We start from the raw sequence: 26,033 nt of genomic DNA, 5'->3' as shown, positions 1-26,033 counted from the left end.
CTAGGAAGGAGACAGAAGAAGAAGGATCAAGTCAGGGAAATAGGGAAGAAGAAAATAGGGACTTGCAAGTCCTCTCTGGGAACAATAATAAAATCTGGGAGCAGCCAGCTTCCTGCTGTTCTTCTGGATCTTATTTCCAACTTGGGAAGGGGCAGGAATGAGGAAGTAGAGAGGGAACTGACCCTCAATGCACCTCTCAATCTCTCTCCAATCCTCCCAAACATAAGGAAAAATCCAACCCCCTGCAGAGAAGATATCAAATCGATGGTTCTGGGGACTCAGCCCACCCTTGAATGAACTAGGAGAAGAATTCTCAGATCATCCGGTCAAAGCACCCGGTGATTTGAGAATTTATTTATGTCTGTTTAATGATCTGCAGTTAATGTGCACATCTGTCATTTAATAATAATGACGGTATTTGTTAAGCACTTACTATGTGCCAAGCACTGTTCTAATTTATTTACATATCTGAAATCTATTTATTTATATTAATGTCTGTCTCCCCGTTTAGTCTGTACGCTCATTGTGGGCAGGGAATGTGTCTGTTTACTGCTGTATTGTCTTCTCTCAAGTGCTTAATATAGTTCTCTGCACACAATAACACTCAATAAATACGAATCCATTGATGACTGACTGTGACTTAGTGGATACAGCACAGGCCTGAAAGCCAGAGGACCTGGGTTCTAATCCCGACTCTGCTGTTGCCTGCTATGTGTCCTTGGGCTTCTCTTTGCTTCTTTGGGCCTCAGTTCCCTCATCTGTAAAATGGGGATTAAGACTGTAAACCCCAGGCTTCACGGCCTGTGTCCAACCTGGTTACCTTGCACCTACCCCAGTATTTAGTACAGTGCCTAGCTCGTAGAGCTTAAGAAATGCCATTAAAAAAAAAAGAAATAAGTAGGGCTCTGAGGGTCAGCTGAAATCCTAGGATGTTTTTTTTTAATGAAAACACTTTCATAAGAGTGTTTTCATTAGCACAAAATTTCTAGCAGTTGGTAGACAATCAAAAGAAAACACATGGCCCATTATCCCAATGGGCTATCAACAAAGCAGACTGACACGTATTTAGGCTATTTGTTGCCTGCTGGCAGAGCTGAAGCTTTCTTTAGGAACATGTGATGCTTCCAGCAGCCTCCTCCAGAGCATATAAATGCACATTGGGGTGGAGGTGCGTCGGTTTACCTCACTATTTTATTTAGGAGTCTGTCCTCCCTTTTGTTGCCTAAAATGAAATAAAAAAGGGGGTCAATTTGTCCTTTGAATCGGCTGCTGAATCTCATCCAAGTCCTGGAGATTTTTCCATGGAAATATTAAGGGCTTAATTAGTGTGATTAACATTTCAATAAAAGTGAAGAACTTGACAGTTCTATAAAAGGTTACTAGTTGGGGCTGGAGGAGGGGGATGAAGGAAGTCCAATCTGAACTAGTGCAAAGTTTAGACTTTTTAAAAATTCTGCTTATAAAAAAATTTAGGCCTCAGTTCTCTCATCTGCAAAATGGGGATTCAATCCCTGTTCTCCCTCCTACTTACACAGAGAGCCCAATGTGGGACCTGATTATCTTGTATCTACCCCACCGCTTAGTACAGTGCTTGGTATATAAAAGCGCTTAACAAATACCACTGTTATTACTATTCTTTTTGTGGGACACAATACACTGAAGTCAACAGCAGAGGAAAAAGGAAAAATTGTCAACATCAAAAGTTCCAGCACCCCTCTCCTCGGTAATATATATGGTTCCTGTCTAGGGTTTAACGTACAGAGCCGTAACAGAACTTCAATTTCTCTTACCCTGATGAAAAAATTCCCCCGGTCGATAATGCAGCCTCGTGAATTCCACACTTACCTAGTAAGGCTACCAGAAGAAGAATCACCACAATGTAGTTTACGTTTTTCTCCTTGTAGAAGTACAGGAGTAGACAGAACACAATGATCTCTATGAGCTGAAACACAGCAATCAGTCAGTCAGCAGGAGAAGCAGCGGGGCCCAGTGGATAGAGCATGGGCTTGGGAGTCAAGGGTCCTGAGTTCTAATCCCAGCCCTGCCACTTGTCTGCTGTGTGACCGTGGGCAAGTCGCTTCACTTCTCTGGGCCTCAGTTACCTCATCTGTAAATGGTGTGTGAGCCCCATAAGGGACATGGACTGTGTCCAAACCGATTATCTTGTATCTACCCCAGTGAGCCCCTTCCTTCCTCTCCCCCTTGTCCCCCTCTCCATCCCCCCCATCTTACCTCCTTCCCTTCCCCACAGCACCAGTATATATGTATATATGTTTGTACATATTTATTACTCTATTTATTCATTTATTTATTTTACTTGTACATATCTATTCTATTTATTTTATTTTGTTAGTATGTTTGGTTTTGTTCTCTGTCTCCCCCTTTTAGACTGTGAGCCCACTGTTGGGTAGGGACTGTCTCTATATGTTGCCAATTTGTACTTCCCAAGCGCTTAGTACAGTGCTCTGCACATAGTAAGCGCTCAATAAATACGATTGATGATGATGATGCTTAGTTCAGTGCCTGGCACATAGTAAGTGCTTAATATCACAACTTCTCTGGGCCTCAGTGACTTCATCTGTAAAAAGGGGATTAAGACTGTGAGCCCCACGTAGGACAACCCGGTTACCCTGTATCTACCTCAGAGCTTAGAACAGTGTTCTGCACATAGTAAGAGCTCAACAGATAAGAGTGACTAACAAACAATTCTCAGGATGTGGGGGGAACAGCGCAAAGTAAACCAGAGCCTCCATTTTCAGAGCAAATTCTAACCCCACGCCCCACTTGCCCCACGGGCGTTTCCTAAACCAAACATGGTGGCTCGTCTTACCACGTACAGAAGGAAGGGCCAGCTCACTAAGTGCTTGGTGATATTGTCTCCCGTCATCTTCTCGTGACTGTTGGGCCCGAACGTTATCAGTAAGTAAGTGCCCACGATGGCCAAGCCGCAGCCTACAAACGATAAGACATAACGCCCTGTGGGGAAACCAAGCACGGGAAACAGAAGACCGGGATGAGTAGAAGCAATGCCGGGGGGGAAAAGTTTGGTCAAACAAGGCGGTGTTGCCTAGTGGACAGAGCACTGGCCCAGGAATCAGAAGGACCTGGGTTCTAATCCTGGCTCTTCCACTGTGAGAGTTGCTTCACTTCTCAGGGCCTCAGTCACCTCATTGGAAAAATGGGGATTAAGACTGTGAGCCCCTTGTGGGACACGGACTGTGTCCAACCTGATTAGCTTGTAACCACCCCAGAGCCTGACACATAGTAAACACTTAAATACCATTATTGTTATTATTATTGTTCCTGATGATAATCAATCAATCAATTGTATTTATTGAGCGCTTACTGTATGCAGAGCACTGTACTAAGCGCTTGGGAAGTCCAAGTTGGCAACATATAGAGACGGTCCCTACCCAACAGCGGGCTCGCAGTCGAGAAGGGGAAGACAGACAACAAAACATATTAATTAATAGTAATGACATTTGTTACATGTTGGGTGGCCTGGCCTCAACAGGAAAGGGAATAAACAGAGAAGCAGTGTGGTCTAGTGGTCTAGTCTTGGATTCTAATCCCAGATACTCCATTTGTCAGCACTGTGACCCCGGGCATAGCGACCACACCTGTAAAATGGGGACTAAATCCTCCTTCCCCCAATTTAGGATACGAGCTCCACGTAGGACAGGGACTGTGTCCAACCTATTTATCTTGTATCTACCCCAGTGCTTACAATATGGCTTGCAACAAAGTGCTTAGAAATACCATTAAAAAAAAACAACTGGATTTTCACAGTGATTTGTTAGAAATGGTTCCAGGTTCCAAGAAAGTGTCACTCTAAATGCCAAAGTCAAAAGAGACATGTGAATAGAAAAGCAGTGTGGCCTAGTGGCAAGAGCCCAGGCTTGGGAGTAAGGCGGCCCTGGGTTCTAATCCCGATTCTGCCACTTGTGTGCTGTGTGACCTTGGACATGTTACTTAAATTTTCTGTGCCTCAGTTCCCTCACCTGTAAAATGGGGACTAAGACCGGGAGCTCCTTGTGGAACAGGGACTGTGTCCAACCCGATTACCTTTTGTCAGCCCCAGTACCTGGCACGTATAAAGCGCTTATCAAATACCATAAAACAAACAAAAAATGACAGAAGCAGGTGGGGTTGAGGAGGAAGGGTGAGTGAAGTGCCCAGGTGGACACCTTGCTTCCATCCTTCTGGTGGCCAGAGTGATTCTGACTGCAAGCCCTGGCATGTGGTATCGTGAGGAGTGCCATCATGGATCGGAGGGAGTTGGACAGAATTTGTGGGGCCGCCCTAGACAGAGTACTGCTCTGGGGGTGTTTTTTGTCACACTGTGGGCAGGGAATGTGTCTGTCTGTTTTTCATACTGTACTCTCCTAAGCTTCCCAATCGGATGTCCCCGATTTCTTCATGACCTCTTGATGCGAGACCTTGTCTGAATCACCTGCCCTGGTGATCGGCACAGATGCTTGGTTTCCGGATTTTAACTGGATGGATGCTAAAAAAACCCCCTCAATTCCTCAAGAGTGTCTCCAAGCAAACAGCCAAGGGCAGAGGCAATTGTTTGGGGAAGCCTGAACGATGGAAAGTAGAACTGTGGCGTGAGATAACTTACTCAAGAAGTCTTTGGGTTTCCATTTCTCCTTAATGAATATTATTCCGATGATTGCGCTGGCTGGAAAAGGAGACACAGGCAAAAGAGAAACGATGAACCTTCAATCAGCTAAACCAGGTCTCCCAGATTGGTCATATCATCTACTTCATATCCTCTTCATATCAGACAATGACTCTCTCCCACCTTCAAAGCCTTTGTGAAGGCCCATTTCCTCCATGAGGCCTTCCCTGACTAAGTCCTCATTTCCTCCTCTCCTACTCCCTTCTGCATCATCCTTGCACTTGGATTTGCTCCCTTTATTCACCCCTCCCTCAGCCCCACAGCTCTTATGTCCACCTCCATAACTTATTTATATTAATTCCTGTCTCCCCCTCAACTGTAAGCCCATTGTGGGCACAGAATGTGTCTACCTACTCTGTTACATTGAACTCTCATTCATTCATTCATTCATATTTATTGAGCACTTGCTGTGTGCAGAGCACTGTACTAAGCACTTAGTACAGTGCTCTGCACACAGCAAGTGCTCAGTATATACAACTGATTAATTGGTTGATTTACTCCCATTCCGATGTATTGGGTTATTTTAGGGTCTTTTCTGACCATTCTTAATTCCCAAAACAGCTATCATCTGAATGTGTCTGCTAATTCTGTTGTACTGTACTCTCCCAAGCACTTAGTACAGTGCTCTGCACATAAGCGCTCAATAAATACCACTGATTAAGAAGAAAGGGAATTGTGAGGGGGAAAATTCTCCATTCTCCGCTCACAATCCTCTCTCTCCCTCTCTTACCTTCCCTCTCCATTCTCCTTCCTCTCTCCCATCTCTTCATTTATACTCATGCTTACCAGCAACATGGGATTAATATGCGAAGCAATATGGCCTAATGGAAATAGCACGGGCCTGGGAATCAGAGGACCTGGGTTCTAACACTGGCTCTGCCTCTTGCCTCCTGTGCGGGCAAGTGGCGTCTTTTCTCTGTGCCTCAGTTCCCTCATCTGTAAAATGGGGGTTCAATACCTGTTCTCCCTTCTACCTAGTCTGGGAACCCTATGTTGGATTTGATTATCTTGTATCTTTCCTAGTGCTTCATACACTGGGGAATACTGTATGGCACATAGTAAGCGCTTAAATACAATTATTATGATGACTATTATTAATAATAATAAATCCCAGCTCTGCCACTTGCCTCCTGTGTGACCTTGGGCAAGTCACTTCACTTCTCCCAGCGCTTAGAACAGTGCTTTGCACATAGTAAGCACTCAATACAATTGAATGAATAGTAAGCGCTTAATAAATGCCATCATTATTATTATTCTCTGTGTCTCAGTCCTCCTGTTGCCACCGTGTACTTCCCAAGCGCTTAGTACAGTGCTCTGCACACAGTAAGCGCTCAATAAATATGACTGAATGAATAGTAAGCACTTAATAAATGCCATCATTATTATTATTCTCTGTGTCTCAGTCCTCCTGTTCTCTCTCCTGCTTAGACTGGGACCCCCATGCAGGAAAGGACTGTGTCCAACCTAATTAACTTGTACTTACCCCAGCGCTTAGAACCGTATTTAACACAGTAGGCGCTAAACAAATTCCGTTTTAAAAAGAAAAAAAGGTTCCTGAGTGTCACCTCCCTAAGCCCCCAGGTTTTGTTGATCTTACCTATCACAGACACGGCGCTGAGGGGCACGATCAGAGAGAGTGGCGCAAAAGCATAGGAGGAAAAAACTCCCACCTCCCCAAGCAGCATCAAAAATAGGCCAAACCACCATGTTTTAGTTTTGAAGTATGCCCGGGGATCTTTGGAACCTGCGAGTCGGATATGACTGTACTTCTGAAAAGTAAAATAAAACGACAGACAGTAAGAACCTGCCAGTGGAAATGACTGTACTTCTGAAAAGTAAAACAAAACAACAGACTCTAAAAACCTGCCAGTCGGATATGACTGTATTTCTACTGTCAGTCAATCGTATTTATTGAGTGCTTACTCTGTGCGGAGCCCTGTGGTGAGCGTTTGGGAGAGCACAATCATATAACAGACACATTTCCTGCCCACAAAGAGTTTATGGTCTAGAAAGTAAAATAAAATGGTACACAATAAGAACCTTCCAGTTGGATATGACTGTACCTCTGAAAAGTAAAATAAAACAATAGACAGGAAAGACCTGCCACTCAGATATGAATGTACTTTTGAAAATTAACACAAAAGACCGTAAGAACCTGCCGGTTGGATAGGACTGAGCTTCTGTAAAGTAAAACTGTAAACTCCTTGAGGGCAAGGATCATGTCTACAATTTTACTATATTGTACTTTCCCAGGCGCTTAGTACAGTGCTCTTTTCCCAGGAAGAGCTCAATTAATACCATTACTTATGAAGTGAGAAAATCAACAACAGCCTCAGCCCTTACGCATCTTATTCCTTATTTGTATTTATAAATTCACATATTTGTATAGTTAATGATTGATTCGGCTGCTTATCCTTGTTCTTTCTCCTGCTCCTATCATCTGTAAATCATTTTTGACTTTCTGTAAGTTGACCTTGAGCTCCTGGTGGGCAGAGAATATACATCTTACTTTTTGCTGTAATCACCTCCTCTAGACTTTTCTAGACTGCTCTTCGTGGGCAGGGGATATGTCTACTAACTCTGTTGTCTTGTACTCTCCCAAAATCTTAGTACAATGCCCTGCACACTATAAGCGCTTATTAAATACCACCAACTGTTTAATAAAGTGTTTTGCATTCAGTAGGGGCTCATTAAGTATTCGCATGGTGTAGTGGATACAGCATGGGCCTGGAAGTGAGGTGGTTCTAATCCTGGCTCTGCCACTTGTCTGCTACGTGACCTTGGGCAAGTCACTTCACTTCTCTGGGCCTCAGGTACTTCATCTGGAAAATGGGGATGGAGACTGTGAGCCCAACATGGGACAGGGATTGAGTCCAATGCAATTTGCCTGTAACCATCCCAGCACAGTGCCTGGCACTTAGCAAGTGCTTAACAAATGCCATCATTTTTTTTTTTTTTTAATTGTTTGATTGAGAAACGTCATTGGCCAGTTTAAATATTAACGGAGCTATGTACTTATGGCCGGTAAAAAAAAAAAAAAAATCAAACATGCACCCGATGTTTGTGAAATCTGTTAGCTCTGCCATTCTAGGAAGAATCCTCAAGCCAGTTGAACTGGCTCTCTTGTTGTTCGGTGCCCAGAAAGGAAACTGAAAGTGTCAGGAGGGATTTTATGGAAACCAGGAAGATTTAAGTAGGGCATTTTTGGGGTGGGTGGCTGTTGTTTCCTAACAAGGTAATCCCAATGATATTACGGTACTCAGCGTTTTCCTTCTGCATTTCATTTTCCTTCTAAGAGAATCAGCGTGGCTTTGCGGATAGAGCACAGGCATGGGAGTCTGTAGGACCTGGGTTCTAATCCTGGATCTCCCACATGCCTGCTGTGTGACCTTGGGCAAGTCACTTCTCTGGGCCTCAGTGACCTCATCTGTAAATACGGGAATTAAGAGTGTGAGCCCAATGTGGGACAGGGACTGCGTCCAACCTGACTGACTTGTATCTACTCCAATGCTTAGAACATGCAAGCACTTAACAAGTACCATAATTATTGTTATTACATCACAAACAGTTTTATTGTGGAACAGGAGCAAAAGGAGGTTCCAGTGAAGTTGAAGGGGATTAGCCCTAGAGACTCTGTAGTCTCCTGGCTTTTTCCATGGGTCCCACATTTTAAATTCCTGTGGCTGGTTTCCAGCTCTTAGGAGACTAATCCCGGCAACTTTGCTCCCTTGAAGGGACATTACTGCTAAATCAATCAATCAATCGATTGTATTCATTGAGCACTTACTGTGTGCAGAGCACTGTACTAAGCGCTTGGGAAGTACAAGCTGGCAACATATAGAGACGGTCCCTACCCAACAGTGGGCTCACAGTCTAGAAGGGGGAGACAGAGAACAAAATCAAACATACTAACAAAATAAAATAAATAGAATAGATAGGTACAAGTAAAATAAATAGAGTAATAAATATGTACAAACATATATACAGGTGCTGTGGGGAGGGGGAATCCGTCACTGCTTTATGATGTATTGATCAGGAGGGCAAGGCTACTTGAAAAAGCATGGGCCCAGTTTTCATTTAGAACACAGAAGGTGAAAAGGAGGCAGGAACTGTAAGGGAAAAGGAGTCAGGGAGGGGACGGGTTTAGAAAAGCCAACAGGCTCTCGAGCCACCACCTTGGATCTTCTCAGACCGGACTGGAAGTCCTCAGGCCTCCTCAGAGAGCTGGGCTGAGTGAGGTTGGGAATCCGCATCCAGAGGCTGTGGGAACCGCCACCCCCTTGACCCTTGCAGTAGGCAACTATGGTTCTAATGATGATGATGGCATTTATTAAGCGCTTACTATGTGCAGGGCACTGTCCTAAGAGCTGGAGAGGCTACAAGGTGATCAAGCTGTCCCACGGGGAGGCTCACAGTCTTAATCCCCATTTTACAGATGAGGGAACTGAGACACGGAGAAGTGACTTGCCCACAGTCACACAGCTGTCGACAATCGGCAGGGTCGGGATTTGAACCCATGACCTCTGACTCCATAGCCCGTGCTCTTTCCACTAAGCCATGCTGCTCCTCTAACAGAACCCAAGGGGCACCGGGCAATCGGGCCAATGAAGTGGCAACAGCGGGTAGGACGAGCCCACTGTTGGGTAGGGACTGTCTCTATATGTTGCCAACTTGTACTTCCCAAGTGCTTAGTACAGTGCTCTCCACACAGTTAGCGCTCAATAAATGCGATTGATGATGATGATGATGACGATGGAACAGTTTGGTCTCAGAGGCATCCATGGCTGGCCACGACTCACCTGGAGATTGAGCGCGATGCTGACAACAAGATGTCCAAAAATGGCCAGGAGGGCACCGATCAAGTTTTCCTGCAAAGACAGTAAAATATTCATTCATGTTCATTGACCGCTTCCTGTGCTCAAAGCACTGTACTAAGCGCTTGAGAGAGTACAATGTAACGGACACATTCCCTGCCCTCAACGAGCAAGGATGAGACCGACTTTTGTTGACGAAGGCCTTCTGGAGAGCCCTCCGAGAAAAAGAATACTCTGTCACACCCACGGCTCTTAATTCCACATCAAACCTGGAGTATTTCCACGAAAAGCTGTGTGGTCTAGTGGACAGAGCACCCAGGAGATCCTGGGTTCTAATCCTGCCTCTGCCACTTGTCCACTGTGTGACCTTGGGAAAGTCATTGCAATTTTCTGGGACTCGGTTACTTCATCCGTAAAATGGGGATTAAGACTGTGAGCCCTGTGTGGGTCAGGGACTGCGTCCAACCTGATTAGCTTGCATCTACCTCAGCGCTTAGTACTGCACTTGGTACATAGTAAGTGCCTTAAGTACCAATAAAATAAAATAAAAATTATAAAAAATTCCAGAAACACTGCATTAACCTGAATTTTAACTCTAATGTTTACCGATCCAGTTGGAAATTAAGAGCGCTGTCATTCTAAACACAACGAGTTCCCCCTGTAGACTGTAAGACCCCTCTGGGGATTAAATCCCCTTATATTTTAATCTACAGAAAACAAAAGATGTCAAACTAGTAAGAAAAGTCCTTCCAATTCCTTGCTCTAATGGCAGGATTCTGTAGTACAGATAATTGAAAATAATCTATTTTTTTGTTTTGTTTTACAAGGTCATAGTGATTCTAAAAGTATCACAGGGCAAGCTGCGGAGTCCTAGACCTGTGCCTTTTTGCTCGAGAGAGGTCATTTTTATTGTCCATCGTGAATAATAATAATGATAATAATAACTGAAATAAAGGGCTCTGAGAAAAAGAATACTCTGTCACACCCACAGCTCTTAATTCCACATCAAACCTGGAGTATTTCCAAGAAAAGCCGTGTCGTCTAGTGGACACAGCACCCAGAAGATCCTGGGTTCTAATCCTGGCTCTGCCACTTGTCTATTGTCTATTTTTTTCTTGTTTTGTTTTACAGGGTCACACTGATTCTAAAAGTATCACAGGGCAAGCTGCGGAGTCCTAGACCGGTGCCTTTTTGATCGAGAGAGGTCATTTTTATTGTCCATCGTGAATAATAATAATGATAATAATAACTGAAATAAAGGGCTCTGAGAAAAAGAATACTCTGTCACACCCACAGCTCTTACTTCCATATCAAACCTGGAGTATTTCCAAGAAAAGCCGTGTGGTCTAGCGGACAGAGCACCCAGAAGATCCTGGGTTCTAATCCTGGCTCTGCCACTTGTCTATTGTCTATTTTTTTCTTGTTTTGTTTTACAGGGTCACACTGATTCTAAAAGTATCACAGGGCAAGCTGTGGAGTCCTCGACCTGTGCCTTTTTGATCGAGAGAGGTCATTTTTATTGTCCATCGTGAATAATAATAATGATAATAATAACTGAACTAAAGGGCTCTGAGAAAAAGAATACTCTGTCACACCCACAGCTCTTACTTCCATATCAAACCTGGAGTATTTCCAAGAAAAGCCGTGTGGTCTAGCGGACAGAGCACCCAGAAGATCCTGGGTTCTAATCCTGGCTCTGCCACTTGTCTATTGTCTATTTTTTCTTGTTTTGTTTTACAGGGTCACACTGATTCTAAAAGTATCACAGGGCAAGCTGCGGAGTCCTAGACCGGTGCCTTTTTGATCGAGAGAGGTCATTTTTATTGTCCATCGTGAATAATAATAATGATAATAATAACTGAAATAAAGGGCTCTGAGAAAAAGAATACTCTGTCACACCCACAGCTCTTACTTCCATATCAAACCTGGAGTATTTCCAAGAAAAGCCGTGTGGTCTAGCGGACAGAGCACCCAGAAGATCCTGGGTTCTAATCCTGGCTCTGCCACTTGTCTGTTGTCTATTTTTTTCTTGTTTTGTTTTACAGGGTCACACTGATTCTAAAAGTATCACAGGGCAAGACCTGTGCCTTTTTGCTCGAGAGGTCATTTTTATTGTCCATCTTGAATAATAATAATGATGATAATAATAACTGAACTAAAGGGCTCAAATACTCACTCACCAAGTGGCCACTACCTGATGAATTTTTCAGCCCCCCACCAGTCCCCTGTTCACCAGAAATAACTCTACCAGTCATGTGGATTTAACACTCCCATATTAGAGCGGGCACTTGTTTAAGACAGTTAAATTCTTGTTTGGAGTCACTGAACCAGCTCCAGAGGGGGTCTGCTGGAGATTGAAGGGGTTTTCCGCACTGCCCAGTTTTTCCCAGCGCTCAGTATAATGCTCTGCACACGGTAAGTCCTTAATATTTGCTTTGTTTTATGGTACTTGTTAAGGGATTATAATCCACCCCAAGCACCACACTGGGGTGGATGCAATTACTGGGTAGCTGGGCCCACAGAAAGTGCTCAAAATACCTTTGATTAATTAAAGGATGCAAGTGATGAGGCTGAAAGGAAACGTATCTACAATCAGTGACCAAAATCCTAGGCTTGGGAAAAAGATTTGGCAATTCAATCTGTATTAAACCTCTGAGGCAGCCTAAATGAAGTGGGTAAAAAATGGTCAGATGTTAATACGTAGCCTAAGAGACACCATAAACTGGTACAAGAAAGAGATTTTGTCCTACGTGAATACCTTGAACCGACCCCAGGGCTTGACACAGAAATACCACAATAATGTTAATATTATTACTTTCCAAGGGACTTCTACTGTAGGTGAGGTCATTTAATAATACATCAGTTTCATTTCTACTGACTTCCAAACCAATCCATTCCCCTAATAACTTCTGTCATTATAATAATAATGATAATGATGGTATTTGTTAAGTGCTTACTATGTGCAAAGCACTGTTCTAAGCGCTGGGGGGGTACAAGGTGATCAGGTTGTCCCACATGGGGCTCATAGTCAATCCCCATTTTACAGATGAGGGAACTGAGGCACAGAGAAGTGACTTGCCCAAAGTCACACAGCTGACAATTGGCGGAGCTGGGATTTGAACCCATGACCTCTGACTCCAAAGCTCTTTCCACTGAGCCATGCTGCTTCTCTAACAAGTGATCACGCACAATAAGCATATATAAAAGTAGCTCCCTCTCATCTCTGGATTTCAAAAGGACTGCATAAACATTAATTATGCTTCACTATTATGCCTTGTGAAATGGTGATTTTTCTGGTTTTATAAATGTAGAGGGTGAGGCGCAGAGAGAAGGGGCTTGCCCAGGGTCACACAGAAGAGAACAAGGGAAGGAACCCCAAGAATTCAATTTCTGATAACCTCAATACCAGAGGAAAAACGGACACTTGCTTCTCCTCCACATTTAGGGACCTATTCGGTTTGGGTTTTCAGCAACCTCTCATGAACAACAACAACAACAAAATATATATATATATATATATATATTTTTTTTTTTTTTCTATACTCTTAGAATATGAGTCCTATTTGGAACACAGACTGCATCCAGTCTGATCATCTTGGATTCATTCATTCAATAGTATTTATTGAGACTTTGTGCAGAGCACTATACTAAGCTCTTGGAATCTAGGATCTGCCTCAGCTCTTAGCACAGTGTTTGGCATGGAATATGCACTTTTCAATAACATTATATTTACTACTATTAACAATCATCATGATATTTAAGCTCTTACTATGTGTCAAGCACTCCTCTAAGCACTGGGGTAGATACAAGTTGATGAGGTTGGATAGAGTCCCTTTCCCACATGGGGCTCACGGCCTTAATCCCCATTTTATAGATGATGAGGAGGATGATGAGGATGGTATTTGTTAAGCGCTTACTATGTGCCAAGCACTGTTCTAAGCGCTGGGGTAGATACAAGGTCATCAGGTTGTCCCACATGGAGCTCACAGTCTTAATCCCCATTTTACAGATGAGGAAACTGAGGCCCAGAGAAGTTAAGCAACTGGCCCAGGTCACACAACTGACAAGTGGCAGAGCCAGGATTAGAACCCACGACCTCTGACTCCCAAGCCCGGGCTCTTTCCACTAAGCCACTCTGCTTCCCTGGTTGAGGTAACTGAGGCACAGAGAAGTGACGTGACTTGCCCAAGGTCACACAGCAGACAAGTGAGAAGCAGCGAGGCTCAATGGAAAGAGCATGGACTTTGGAGTCAGAGGTCATGGGTTCAAATTCCCTCTCCACCAATTGTCAGCTGTGTGACTTTGGGCCAGTCACTTCACTTCTCTGGGCCTCAGTTCCCTCATGCGCAAAATGGGGATTAAGACTGTGAGCCGCCCGTGGGACAACCTGATCACCTTGTAACCTCCCCAGCACTTAGAACAGTGCTTTGCACATAGTAAGTGCTTAATAAATGCTATAAAAAAAAAGTGGCAGAGCCAGGATTAGAACCCACGTCCTCTGCCTCCCAAGCCCAATGTCTTGCAACTAGGCCATGCTGCTTCTCACATGGAATTACTCTTAGGTTCACTTTTTAAAAGCAGGGTAGATGAGCTTCCCTGAGACAGGGGAACTTTTCCATTCCGTCTCTAAGCTGGGATCATGTTCCTTCAGGATCACGAGACTGTGCTTTTGGCCAAGACCTATCCGTTGTCCTCTGGCTTGGAAATTGAGCAGCTGCACAAAGGCACACTCCGGGACAGCAAGGAAACAGTAACCGAGACTCGCTTATCTGGAGATGACTCTAGGCCAACTGGCCTCACTTTCAGGGTCAACAAACCCTTATTAAAAGCATCAGAAAGGCTGCCCAAAGCCAGGGAAATGAGAAAGCACTGTTCTAAGCACTGGGGGGATACAAGGTGATCAGGTTGTCTCACATGGGGCTCACAGTCTTAATCCCCATTTTACAGATGAGGGAACTGAGGCACAGAGAAGTGACTTGCCCAAAGTCACACAGCTGACAATTGGCAGAGAAACTATGGTGGGACTTGGGAGACAGAACTCCAGTTTTTACCAGGGACTGGCTGGGCTGCTCCTGACCGACCGCTGCCTCTCCGTGACCCCTTCGATCCTCTCAAGAAAAGGGAAGGATTCATTCAGTCAGTCATATTTATTGAGCACTTACTGTGTGCAGATCACTGTACTGGGCGCTTAATTCCACCCCATTCCCTAGCACTTCACGGAGCTCTCAGGAAGAAAGCTGCTGTGTCACTTCAGTCTTCCTGGTCGACTGAAAATCCTTTTTTTGCTTTTCTTCCTCCACAATGTCGCCTCTTTACCATTTCTCCCGACGGAAGGTTAGCTCCAAATGCCCTGAAAGGAGACTCCCAGGCTGGGCTCAGATTGCTGCCTTGGATGTCATAGGGAGAAAGAAAATAAATTCCCTAATCCCTAGGCTAAACAAACCCTGAGAGGCCACCAGGCTTCTGAAGATTCCCTCAAGGCCAAACTGAAACAGTCCCAGTGAAAACAGCACAGGCCAAGGAGCCAGAGGACCCGAGTTCTAATCCCGGCTCTGCCACTTGTCTGCTGTCTCACCTTGGGCAAGTCACTTCACTTCCCTGTGCCTCGGTTACCTCATCTGTAAAATGGGAAGATTGGGAGCTAAATGTAGGACAGGGACTGTGTCCAATTTGATTAGCTTTGATTGATTTGATTGCCCATCCGCCAAGCTCGCTCTCTTCCTCCCTTCAAGGCCCTGCTGAGAGCTCACCTCCTCCAGGAGGCCTTCCCAGACTGAGCCCCTTCCTTCCTCTCCCCCTCGTCCCCCTCTCCATCCCCCCCATCTTACCTCCTTCCCTTCCCCACAGCACCTGTATATATGTATATATGTTTGTACATATTTTTTTTTTACTCTATTTATTTATTTATTTTATTTGTACATATCTATTCTATTTATTTTATTAGTATGTTTGGTTTTGTTCTCTGTCTCCCCCTTTTAGACTGTGAGCCCACTGTTGGGTAGGGACTGTCTCTATATGTTGCCAATTTGTACTTCCCAAGCACTTAGTACAGTGCTCTGCACATAGTAAGCGCTCAATAAATACGATTGATGATGATGATGATTAGCTGAGCCACTGAGCCCCTTCCTTCCTCTCCCCCTCATCCCCCTCTTCATCCCCCCATCTTACCTCCTTCCCTTCCCCACAGCACCTGTATATATGTATATATGTTTGTACATATTTATTACTCTATTTATCTTACTTGTACATATCTATTCTATTTATTTTATTTTGTTAGTATGTTTGGTTTTGTTCTCTGTCTCCCCCTTCTAGACTGTGAGCCCACGGTTGGGTAGGGACTGTCTCTATATGTTGCCAACCTGTACTTCCCAAGCGCTTAGTACAGCGCTCTGCACACAGTAAACGCTCAATAAATGATTGATTGATTAGCTTGTATCTACTCCAGAGCTTTGAACAGTGTCTGACACACAGTAAGCACTAAACAAATATCAGAATGATGATGATGATTATTATTATCAGGGCTTAGTACAGAATTAGCTTGGAGTCCAATGACTCAGCACAGTGGTCAGGAAGCCAAAGGCAGACACTTAAGCCCCTAGCCAGCATGCCCTGGTAATGAAAGAAAACATCCCAATTTACAGTGGATCAAGGAACCTGCTACTAGAACAAATCTTATAATAATAATATTTATATATTATGGCCCAACATACCCAAGCTGTGATTGGGTGGCCATACATTCAGTAGACTGAACACGGTCTTGGTCCTGCACAGGGTTTGCAGTTTAAGAGAGGGAGGAAAGGCATGTTTCCCTCACTTTTGAGGTATTTTATCCCCAAGATTACACAGCAGGGATGGGGCAGACTAGGGATTAAAACCTGGGTTTCCCGCCTCCCAATGCCACACGCATTCTACTACCCCAAACGCACGTCACCCCACTCCTCAAAAGTCTCCAAAGTCTCCCCCATTTTCCTCTGCCTCAAGAGGAACTCCTTATTTTGGCTTCAAGGCTCTCCCCATTTTTCATATTGGTTTTTTTCCCCTCACTATTCACCAGATCCTCTCCTCACTTCTCCAAAGGTCACCTCTTGTACCTAACTCTCCTACCTCCAACCTCCTTCGATGTCATTCTTCTTCCTTGTCCTCCTACAATCCTACCTCCTCCAAAAAGGTCACCTCTTGTACCTAACTCTCCAACCTCCTTTGATGTCATTCTTCTTCCTTGTCCTCCTACAATCCTTCCTCCTCCAAAAACTCTTCCCAGATTACTCCCTGATACCCCAAGTTTTTTTTTTTTAATGGTGTTTGTTAAGCGTTTACTATGTGCCAAGAAGTGTACTAAGCACTGGGGTAGATAATAACAATAATAATAATAATAATGGCATTTATTAAACGCTTACTATGTGCCAAGCACTGTTCTAAGCACTGGGAAGTTTACAAGGTGATCAGGTTGTCCCATGGGGGGCTCACAGTCTTAATCCCCATTTTACAGATGAGGGAATTGAGGCCCAGAGAAGTGAAGTGACTTGCCCAAAGTCACACAGCTGACAATCGGCAGAGCCGGGATTTGAACCCATGAACTCTGACTCCAAAGCCCGTGCTCTTTCCAGTGAGCCACGCTGATACCAGCTAATTAGGTTGGACACAGTCCATGTCCCACATGGGACTCCCACTCTTAATCCCCATTTTACAGATGAGGTAACTGAGGCACAGGGAAGTGAAGTTACTTGCCCAAGGTCACATAGGAGACAAGTAGCCCACTGCTGGGTAGGGACCGTCTCTATATGTTGCCAACTTGTACTTCCCAAGCGCTTAGTACAGTGCTCTGCACACAGTAAGCGCTCAATAAATACGATTGAATGAATGAAGTAGCGAGGCTGGCATTAGAAGCCAGGACCTTCTGACTCCCAACCCTGGGCTCTAGCCACTAAGTCACGTAAGCCCGATGTGGGCAGGGATCGTCTCTCTTATTGCTATATTGTACTTTCCAAGCGCTTAGTACAGTGTTCTGCACACAATAAGCACTCAATAAATATGACTGAATGAATGCTGCTTTTCACCTGTGGCTAATATGACCGTCTTTAATTTACAAAGACAAAGAACGGCAAGAGGCCAAGACAGTAAAATCTTTAAGCCTCAGTGAAATCCTCCGGCTGTGGAGATGGATGATTTCTTCTTGTCGGTCATTCATTCCAATAAATGGTATTTACCGAGTGCTTACTGAGCGCAGAGCACTATACTAAAAGCCTGGGAGAGAAGCAGCGTGGCTTAGTGGAAAGAGTACGAGTTTAGGAGTCAGAGGTCATGGGTTCTAATCCTGGCTCCGCCCCTTAGCTGTGTGACTTTGGGCAAGTCACTTAACTTCTCTGGGCCTCCGTTTCCTCATCTGTAAAATGGGGATTAAGACTGTGAGTCCCACGGGGGACAACGTTAATAATAAGAATAATAATAATAATGATGGCATTTGTTAAGCGCTTACTATGTGCAAAGCACTGTTCTAAGCGCTGGGGGGATACAAGGTGATACAAGTTGTCTCGTTGATTACCTTGTATCCTCCCCAGCGCTTAGAACAGCGCTTAGAAGCGCTTAACCAATACCAACATTATTATTACAGTACAGCAGAGTTGGTCGACACGTTTCTTGCCTACCACAAACTTACAGTCTACAGTCATTTAACTCCAGGTTTTAAAATCCCCCCACATGTTATTTTAATCCATACTGGGCAGAAAAATCAAATATACAACAAAATCCAAACAAATAAATATAGGGCAACTAAAAAAAAAAAAAGCTCAGTGTTTCGCAGAGGAGCCCAGAAGCAATTGAACAATCGTTCAATTATATTTATTGAGCGCTTACTATGTGCAGAGTATTGTACTAAGTGATGAAAACAGACTTTCTCTGAACAGGGTATAAACAGTTGACTAGCACCATTAAGAGAGCTTGACCTCTATCACAGTACTACGAAGACTAAAAATCTGGAGATTCCACCCGAAAGCAAGGGTGGAACAAGCGCTTAGTACAGTGCTCTGCATATAGTAAGTGCTTAATAAATGATTGAATGAATCAATGAATGAATTTAGTCCTACAGGATGGGGTCCTCCCTTGTTGTGCATTATTTTCAGGGGGGGATTTCATTATGTACTTCTCAAACGTCAAGCTCCGCCACTTGTCTGCTGTGTGACCTTGGGAAAGCCACTTAACTTCTTGGTGCCTTAGTTACCTCATCTGTAAAATGGGGGTTAAGAACGTGAGCCCTGTGTGGAACAACCTGATTACCATGCATCTACCCCAGTACTTAGAGCAGTGTTTGGCACAGAGTCAGCGCTTAAATACCACGATTATTATTATGTGGTAGCAGTGGTGACCACACAGCTGCTGGAATAACGGGTTTAAAACAAGTCCTTGCCTTGTACGAGAAGGAAATCTCGTTCACGGTAATGGCGGTGGTGGAGGGCGGAAGTTGGATCTGGAAATCCGGGCCGTTCGCTCCTTCCATCGCAGCCTATCCACGCATTTCCTTCCGACTGGGACGGCTTCGGGGGCTGGAGACTTAAGCGGGACAGATCCCGGAGGGCATCTTCCTGGGAATTTTCACCTCTTCCGGGCAGTCCGCCTTCTAGCCAGGAGGGAAATCCACATCAAAGGAAACAGGGCAGAATTCCGTCAGCTGATCGGCCCACCTCCTCTTCCCGCCCGATAGGGATGGCTTCGGTTGTTCGGTCAGCGGTACGGCCTCCGGAAGCCGGTTTGTACTACTCGAGATGCTCTAGGAAAAGATGACATTATTTATTGTTTTTTTTAAATTTTTATGGTATTTGTTAAGCGCTTACTAATAATAATAATGGCATTTGTTAAGCACTTACTATGTGCAAAGCACTGTTCTAAGCGCTGGGGGGGGATACAATGTGATCAAGTTGTCCCACGTGGGGCTCACAGTCTTAATCTCCATTTTTACAGATGAGGTAACGGAGGCTCAGGGAAGTTAAGTGACTTGCCCAAGGTCACACAGCAGACTTGTGGTGGAGCCAGGATTTGAACCCACGACCTCTGACTCCAAAGCCCGGGCTCTTTCCACTGAGCCACACTGCTTCTCTGTACCAAGCGCTGTTCTAAGCACTAGGGGAGATGTAAGGTAATCAGGTTGGTCCACATGGGGCTCAAAGTCATAATTCCCATTTTACAAATGAGGTAACTGAGGCCCAGAGAAGTGAATGGACTTACCCAAGGTCACACAGCTGACGAGTGGTGAAGCCGGGACTAGAACCCAGGTCCTTCTAACTCCCAGGCCCGGGCTCTATCCACTAGATGACACTGCTCCTCACTTGTTAAGCATTTATAGCCCAGTGCTCTGCACACAGTAAGCACTCAATAAATATGATTGAATGAATGAATGAACGTGCTAAGCACTGGGCTAGACGCAAGATAACCAGGTCAGACAGAGTCCCGGTCCCACATGGGGCTTTCAGTGTAAGGAAGAGGGAGAACATCCACTGAGTCCCCATTTTGCAGTTGGGAAACCGAGGCACAGAGCGGCTGAGCGACTTGCCCCAGGTCACACAGCAGGCAACTGGCAGAGCAGGGATTAGAATTAGGTCCTCCAACTTCCAGGCCCGGGTTCCTTAGAGAGGCAGCGAGGCTCAGTGGAAAGAGCATGAGCTTTGGAGTCAGAAGTCATGGGTTCAAATCCCCGCTCCGCCAATTGTCAGCTGTGGGACTTTGGGCAAGTCACTTAACTTCTCTGGGCCTCAGTTCCTTCACCTGTAAAATGGGAATTAAGACTGTGAGCCCCCCGTGGGACAACCTGATCACCTTGTAACCTCCCCAGCACTTAAAACAGTGCTTTGCACATAGTAAGCGCTTAGTAAATGCCGTCATTATTATTATCGCTGGGGAAAGGGACCATTCATTCTAGCCTCTGGGCCATTTTGCTTCTCTAAGCCACCTGCCCTTTCCTGGGATCTCAAAGCACTTATCAAACCTAATGGGAACTAAGAGGCAGGGAACCGTTTTCATTCATTCAATCGTATTTATTGAGCGCTTACTGTGTGCAGAGCACTGTACTAAGCGCTTGGGAAGTCCAAATCGGTGACATATAGAGACGGTCCCTACCTAACAACGGGTTCAGATGCTGGGAAGTCCTGATCATGCACAGGTGCGTGACGAAATCACCTTTCTCCGGAGCCTCACCCTCTTGGTTATCCCTCCCTTAGGCCTGTGCAAGGTTACATTTTTTCCCCCACTTACTATGAGTCATACACTCTTCTAAGCACTTGGGTAGATGCAAGCTAATCAGGTTGGGCACATCTCTGTCCCCCATGGGACTCCCATTTTACAGATGGGGAAACTGGGGCACAGAGAAGGGAAGTGACTCACCCAAGGTCACACAGCTGCCAAGGGGCAGAGCTGGAATTAGAACCCAAGTCTAACCCAACCCTCGTCCCCCTCTCCATCTCCCCCATCTTACCTCCTTCCCTTCCCCACAGCACCTGTACATATGTATATATGTTTGTACATATTTATTACTCTATTTATGTTATTTGTACCTATCTATTCTATTTATTTTATTTTGTTAGTATGTTTGGTTTTGTTGTCTGTCTCCCCCCTTCTAGACTGTGAGCCCACTGTTGGGTAGGGACTGTCTCTATATGTTGCCAGCTTGTACTTCCCAAGCGCTTAGTACAGTGCTCTGCACACAGTAAGCACTCAATAAATACGATTGATTGATTGATAAGTCCTTCTGACTCCTGGGCCCAGGCTCTATCCACTAGGCCACAAAGCTTCTCAAATTTAAATCCCTTGTTGCACTAGGTGGGCTCGGGCAATCAAGTGGTCCATCGGATTCAATAGAGAAGCAGTGTGGCTCAGTGGAAAGAGCATAGGCTTTGGAGTCAGAGGTCATGGGTTCAAATCCCGGCTCCGCCAACTGTCAGCTGTGTGACTTTAGGCAAGTCACAACTTCTCTGTGCCTCAGTTCCCTCATCTGTAAAATGGGGATTAGGACTGTGAGCCCCCAGTGGGACAACCTGATCACCTTGTAACCTCCCCAGCACTTAGAACAGTGCTTTGCAGACAGTAAGCGCTTAATAAATGCCATTATTATTTCAAGGCCCTACTGAGAGCTCACCTCCTCCAGGAGGCCTTCCCAGACTGAGCCCCCTCCTTCCTCTCCATCCCCCCCGTCTTCCCTCCTTCCCTTCCCCACAGCACCTGCATATATGTATATATGTTTGTACATATTACTCTATTTATTTTACTTGTACATATCTATTCTATTTATTTTATTTTGTTAATATGTTTGGTTTCGTTCTCTGTCTCCCCCTTCTAGACTGTGAGCCCACTGTTGGGTAGGGACTGTCTCTATATGTTGCCAACTTGGACTTCCCAAGCGCTTAGTACGGTGCTCTGCACACAGTAAGTGCTCAATAAATACGATTGATTGATTATTTATTGAGTGCATACTGTGTGCAGAACACTGTACTAATCAATCAATCAATCGTATTTATTGAGCGCTTACTGTGTGCAGAGTACTGTACTAAGTGCTTGGGAAGTACAAGTCGTACAAGTACAACTCGTACAACAAGTACAAGTCGTACAAGGAAGTACAAGTACTAAGCACCTGGGAGAGCCTAACGCAGTACAACAGATACATTCCCCGCCCACAAAGGGCTTCCAGTCTAGGGCAACCCGGATGGGTCCAGAACAAAGTGTTTGGAGAAGCCAGAAGCACAGACTTGATAGCAGCAGAGTGATTAGTTATGCCAAGGGGGAGCCAAAATTCTCCTTTCCCCTCTTCATCATCATCATCAATCGTATTTATTGAGCGCTTACTATGTGCAGAGCACTGTACTAAGCGCTTGGGAAGTACAAATTGGCAACATATAGAGACAGTCCCTACCCAACAGTGGGCTCACAGTCTAAAAGAAGGTGTGGGATAAATGAGGGATTTCATTTGACAATCAAAAAGTTATCCTATTTCACTTCCTGGTTGGGGGGGGGGGGGGTGGAAGAGGCATTATCCTTTAGCATGACCCCTCTCCCCCCAACAAACACACACATACACACATCCCAGCTCTGCCAATTGTCAGCTGGGTGACTTTGGGCAAGTCACTTCTCTGGGCCTCAGTTACCTCATCTGTAAAATGGGGCTTGACTGTGAGCGCCCCGTGGGACAACCTGATCACCTTGTAACCTCCCCAGCGCTTAGAACAGTGCTTTGCACGTAGTAAGCGCTTAATAAATGCCAGCATTATATACACAAACAGGGGAGGCACAACCTGTGGCCACCTCTTTCGCAAAGGAGTCTGGGTTAAAGGAAGGCAATGAGAAATGCACCAGAAAGGGCTCACAGGGCATGAGCTCTGCCCTGCCAATTGTCAGCTGGGCGACTTTGGGCAAGTCACTTCACTTCTCTGGGCCTTAGTTCCCTCCTCTGTCAACTCTCCCCCTCGTCCCCCTCTCCATCCCCCCCATTTTACCTCCTTCCCTTCCCCACAGCACCTGTATATATGTATATATGTTTGTACAGATTTATTACTCTATTTATTTATTTTACTTGTACATATCTATTCTATTTATTTGATTTTGTTAGTATGTTTGGTTTTGTTCTCTGTCTCCCCCTTTTAGACTGTGAGCCCACTGTTGGGTAGGGACTGTCTCTCTATGCTGCCAATTTGTACTTCCCAAGCGCTTAGTCCAGTGCTCTGCACATGGTAAGCGCTCAATAAATACGATTGATGATGATGGGGATGAAGACTGGGAGCCCCCCGTGGGACCACCTGATCACCTTGTGGCCTCCCCAGCGCTCAGAACAGTACTTTGCCCATAATAAGTGCTTAACAAATTCATTTAATCATATTTATTGAGCGCTTACTGTGTGCAGAGCACTGTACTAAGCATTTGGATTAAGACTGGGAGCCCCCCGTGGGACCACCTTATCACCTTGGAACCTCCCCAGCACTTAGAACAGTGCTTTGCACCTAGGAAGTGCTTAATAAATGCCATTATTATTATTATTATTAATATGAACTTTCTGCTCCCCCAAAGCCAAATCCTTCAGGAAGTAAATGCACTTTTAATGCAGTCCCCTCCAGTTAATTAATTCATCAATTTAAGGCTTCAGATCTACTCACCACCCTCTGTCTTTGGAGCAGGAGCTAAACCTGCAGAGCAATGATGTGGAGCTGGCTTGGATGCAAAAGCAACCAGGCTCACTTCTTCCCCTAACAAGTCAGGGACGCTCAAGCTTGGCTGCGGGGCTGGGCTCCCCTTTGATTGGACAGCCTTCCTGTCACTCAAGGAAACCGAGCGACGCCATTCGTCGAAGCCTCAGAGGCCCCGTGCTATTGGCTGGGCCTGGCCAAGCTAGATTGACGCGCGAGGCTTGGGGAGGAGGGGCTAGCGACCTCTAGTGGCCGCCGCAAAGGACTGTCGGAAAAAATAGTTTTTTTAAAAAATTAAAAATGGTATTTGTTGATCAATCAATCAATCGTATTTATTGAGCGCTTACTGGGTGCAGAACACTGGACTAAGCGCTTGGGAAGTACAAGTTGGCAACATAAGACTGTATATATGTATATATGTTTGTACATATTTATTACTCTATTTATTTATTTATTTTACTTGTTTACCTATCTATTCTATTTTATTTTGTTAGTATGTCTGCTTTTGTTCTCTGTCTCCCCCTTCTAGACTGTGAGCCCACTGTTGGGTAGGGACTTTATATGTTGCCAGCTTGTACTTCCCAAGCGCTTAGTACAGTGCTCTGCACACAGTAAGCGCTCAATAAATACGATTGATTGATTGATTGATAAGAGAGACGGTCCTTACCCAGCAGTGGGCTCACAGTCTTAATCAATCAATCAATCAATCGTATTTATTGAGCGCTTACTGTGTGCAGAGTACTGTACTAAGCGCTTGGGAAGTACAAGTTGGCAACATAGAGAGACGGTCCCTACCCAACAGTGGGCTCACAGTCTAGAAGGGGGAGACAGAGAACAAAACCGAACATATTAACAAAATAAAATAAATAGAATAGATCTGTACAAGTAAAATAAATAAATAAATGGAGTAATAAATATGTACAAACATATTAAGTCTTATTCTTAAGTCTTAAGTCTGAGTCTTGAGCGCTCACTATGTGCCAGGCACTGGTCTAAGCACCAGGACAGATAAGGTCATTCATTCATTCATTCAACCATATTTATTGAGCGCTTACTGTGGGCAGAGCACTGGACTAAGCGCTTGGGAAGTCCAAGTTGGCAACATATAGAGATGGTCCCTACCCAACAGCGAGCTTACAGTCTAGAAGGGGGAGACAGACAACAAAACAAAACATATTAACAAAATAAAATCAACAGAATAAAAATGTACAAATAAAATTCATTCATTCATTCAATCGTAGTTATTGAGCTCTTACTGTGTGCAGAGCACTGGACTAAGCGCTTGGGAAGTCCAAGTTGGCAACATCTAGAGATGATCCCTACCCAACAGCGGGCTTACAGTCTAGAAGGGGAGACAGACAACAAAACAAAACATATTAACAAAATAAGATAAATAGAATAAATATGTACAAGTAAAATAAACGGAGTAATAAATACGTACGAACATATATACATATATACAGGTGCTGTGGGGAGGGGAAGGAGGTAAGGGGGGGATGGGGAGGGGGCGGAGGGGAAGAAGAAGGAGGGGGCTCAGTTTGGGAAGGCCGACTGTACTCTCCCCACCGCTTAGTACAGTGCTCTGCCCATAGTAAGTGCTCCATCGATACCATTGATTGATTGCAAAGAGGAAATCAAACATGATCACTACCAACAAGCTGCTTAATCAGGTTGAACACAGTCCATATCCTATTTGAGGTTCTAATCCCGGTTCCGCCACAAGTCTGCTGTGTAACCATGGGCAAGTCACTTCACTTCTCTGTGCCTCAGTTCCCTCATCTGTAAAATGGAGATTAAGACTGGAAGCCCCACGTGGGACAACCTGATCACCTTGTATTCCCCCCAGCGCTTAGAACAGTGCTTTGCACCTAGTAAGTGCTTAACAAATGCTATTATTATTATTATTATCATTATGTACCAGACACTAATATGCGCTGGTATAGTTACAAGCGTGCCATTGAGCACGGCTCAATGGAAAGAGCCCGGGCTTGGGAATCAGAGGTCATGGGTTCAAATCCCGGCTCCACCAACTGTCAGCTATGTGACTTTGGGAAAGTCATTTAACTTCTCTGGGCCTCATTTCCCTCATCTGTAAAATGGGGATGAAGACTGTGAGCCCCAAGTGGGACAATCTGATCACCTTGTATCCTCCCCAGCGCCTAGAACAGTGCTTTGCACATAGTAAGCGCTTAACAAATGCCATCATTATTAATATTATCATTACAAGATAATCAGGCTGGACACCGTCCCTGTCCCACATCAATCAATCAATCAATCAATCAATCAATCGCATTTATTGAGCGTTTACTGTGTGCAGAGCACTGTACTAAGCGCTTGGGAAGTACAAGTTGGCAACATAGAGAGATGGTCCCTACACAA

The 26,033-nt window shown here is 44.8% G+C and overlaps 1 protein-coding gene across 4 annotated transcripts in view; it reads right to left on the bottom strand.

Annotated features, from left to right (window-relative positions):
• The window catches only part of NIPAL3 (NIPA like domain containing 3), a 36,920-nt gene that overhangs the window by 7,369 nt on the left and 3,518 nt on the right, over nucleotides 1–26,033 (bottom strand). For 2 of the 4 annotated variants that reach the window (XM_038758076.1, XM_038758077.1), the window contains exons 2-7: nucleotides 18,902–19,261; nucleotides 9,484–9,552; nucleotides 6,282–6,453; nucleotides 4,625–4,684; nucleotides 2,831–2,976; nucleotides 1,846–1,942 (exon numbers count right to left, since the gene is read on the bottom strand). In XM_038758076.1, coding sequence (XP_038614004.1) covers nucleotides 1,846–1,942; nucleotides 2,831–2,976; nucleotides 4,625–4,684; nucleotides 6,282–6,453; nucleotides 9,484–9,552; nucleotides 18,902–18,991 — 634 coding nt within the window. In that variant the 5' untranslated portion in view covers nucleotides 18,992–19,261. Of the gene's footprint in view, nucleotides 1–1,845; nucleotides 1,943–2,830; nucleotides 2,977–4,624; nucleotides 4,685–6,281; nucleotides 6,454–9,483; nucleotides 9,553–18,901; nucleotides 19,262–23,624; nucleotides 23,715–26,033 lie in introns of those variants that run through there. The other 2 variants (XM_038758075.1, XM_038758078.1) reach the window with 2 other exon arrangements.

This window comes from Tachyglossus aculeatus, chromosome 16 (genome assembly GCF_015852505.1).
Source record: "Tachyglossus aculeatus isolate mTacAcu1 chromosome 16, mTacAcu1.pri, whole genome shotgun sequence".
NCBI classification, from domain to species: Eukaryota; Metazoa; Chordata; class Mammalia; order Monotremata; family Tachyglossidae; genus Tachyglossus; species Tachyglossus aculeatus.
Note: the sequence above shows the minus strand (reverse complement) of the source record. Positions and strands in the feature narration are given on the sequence as shown.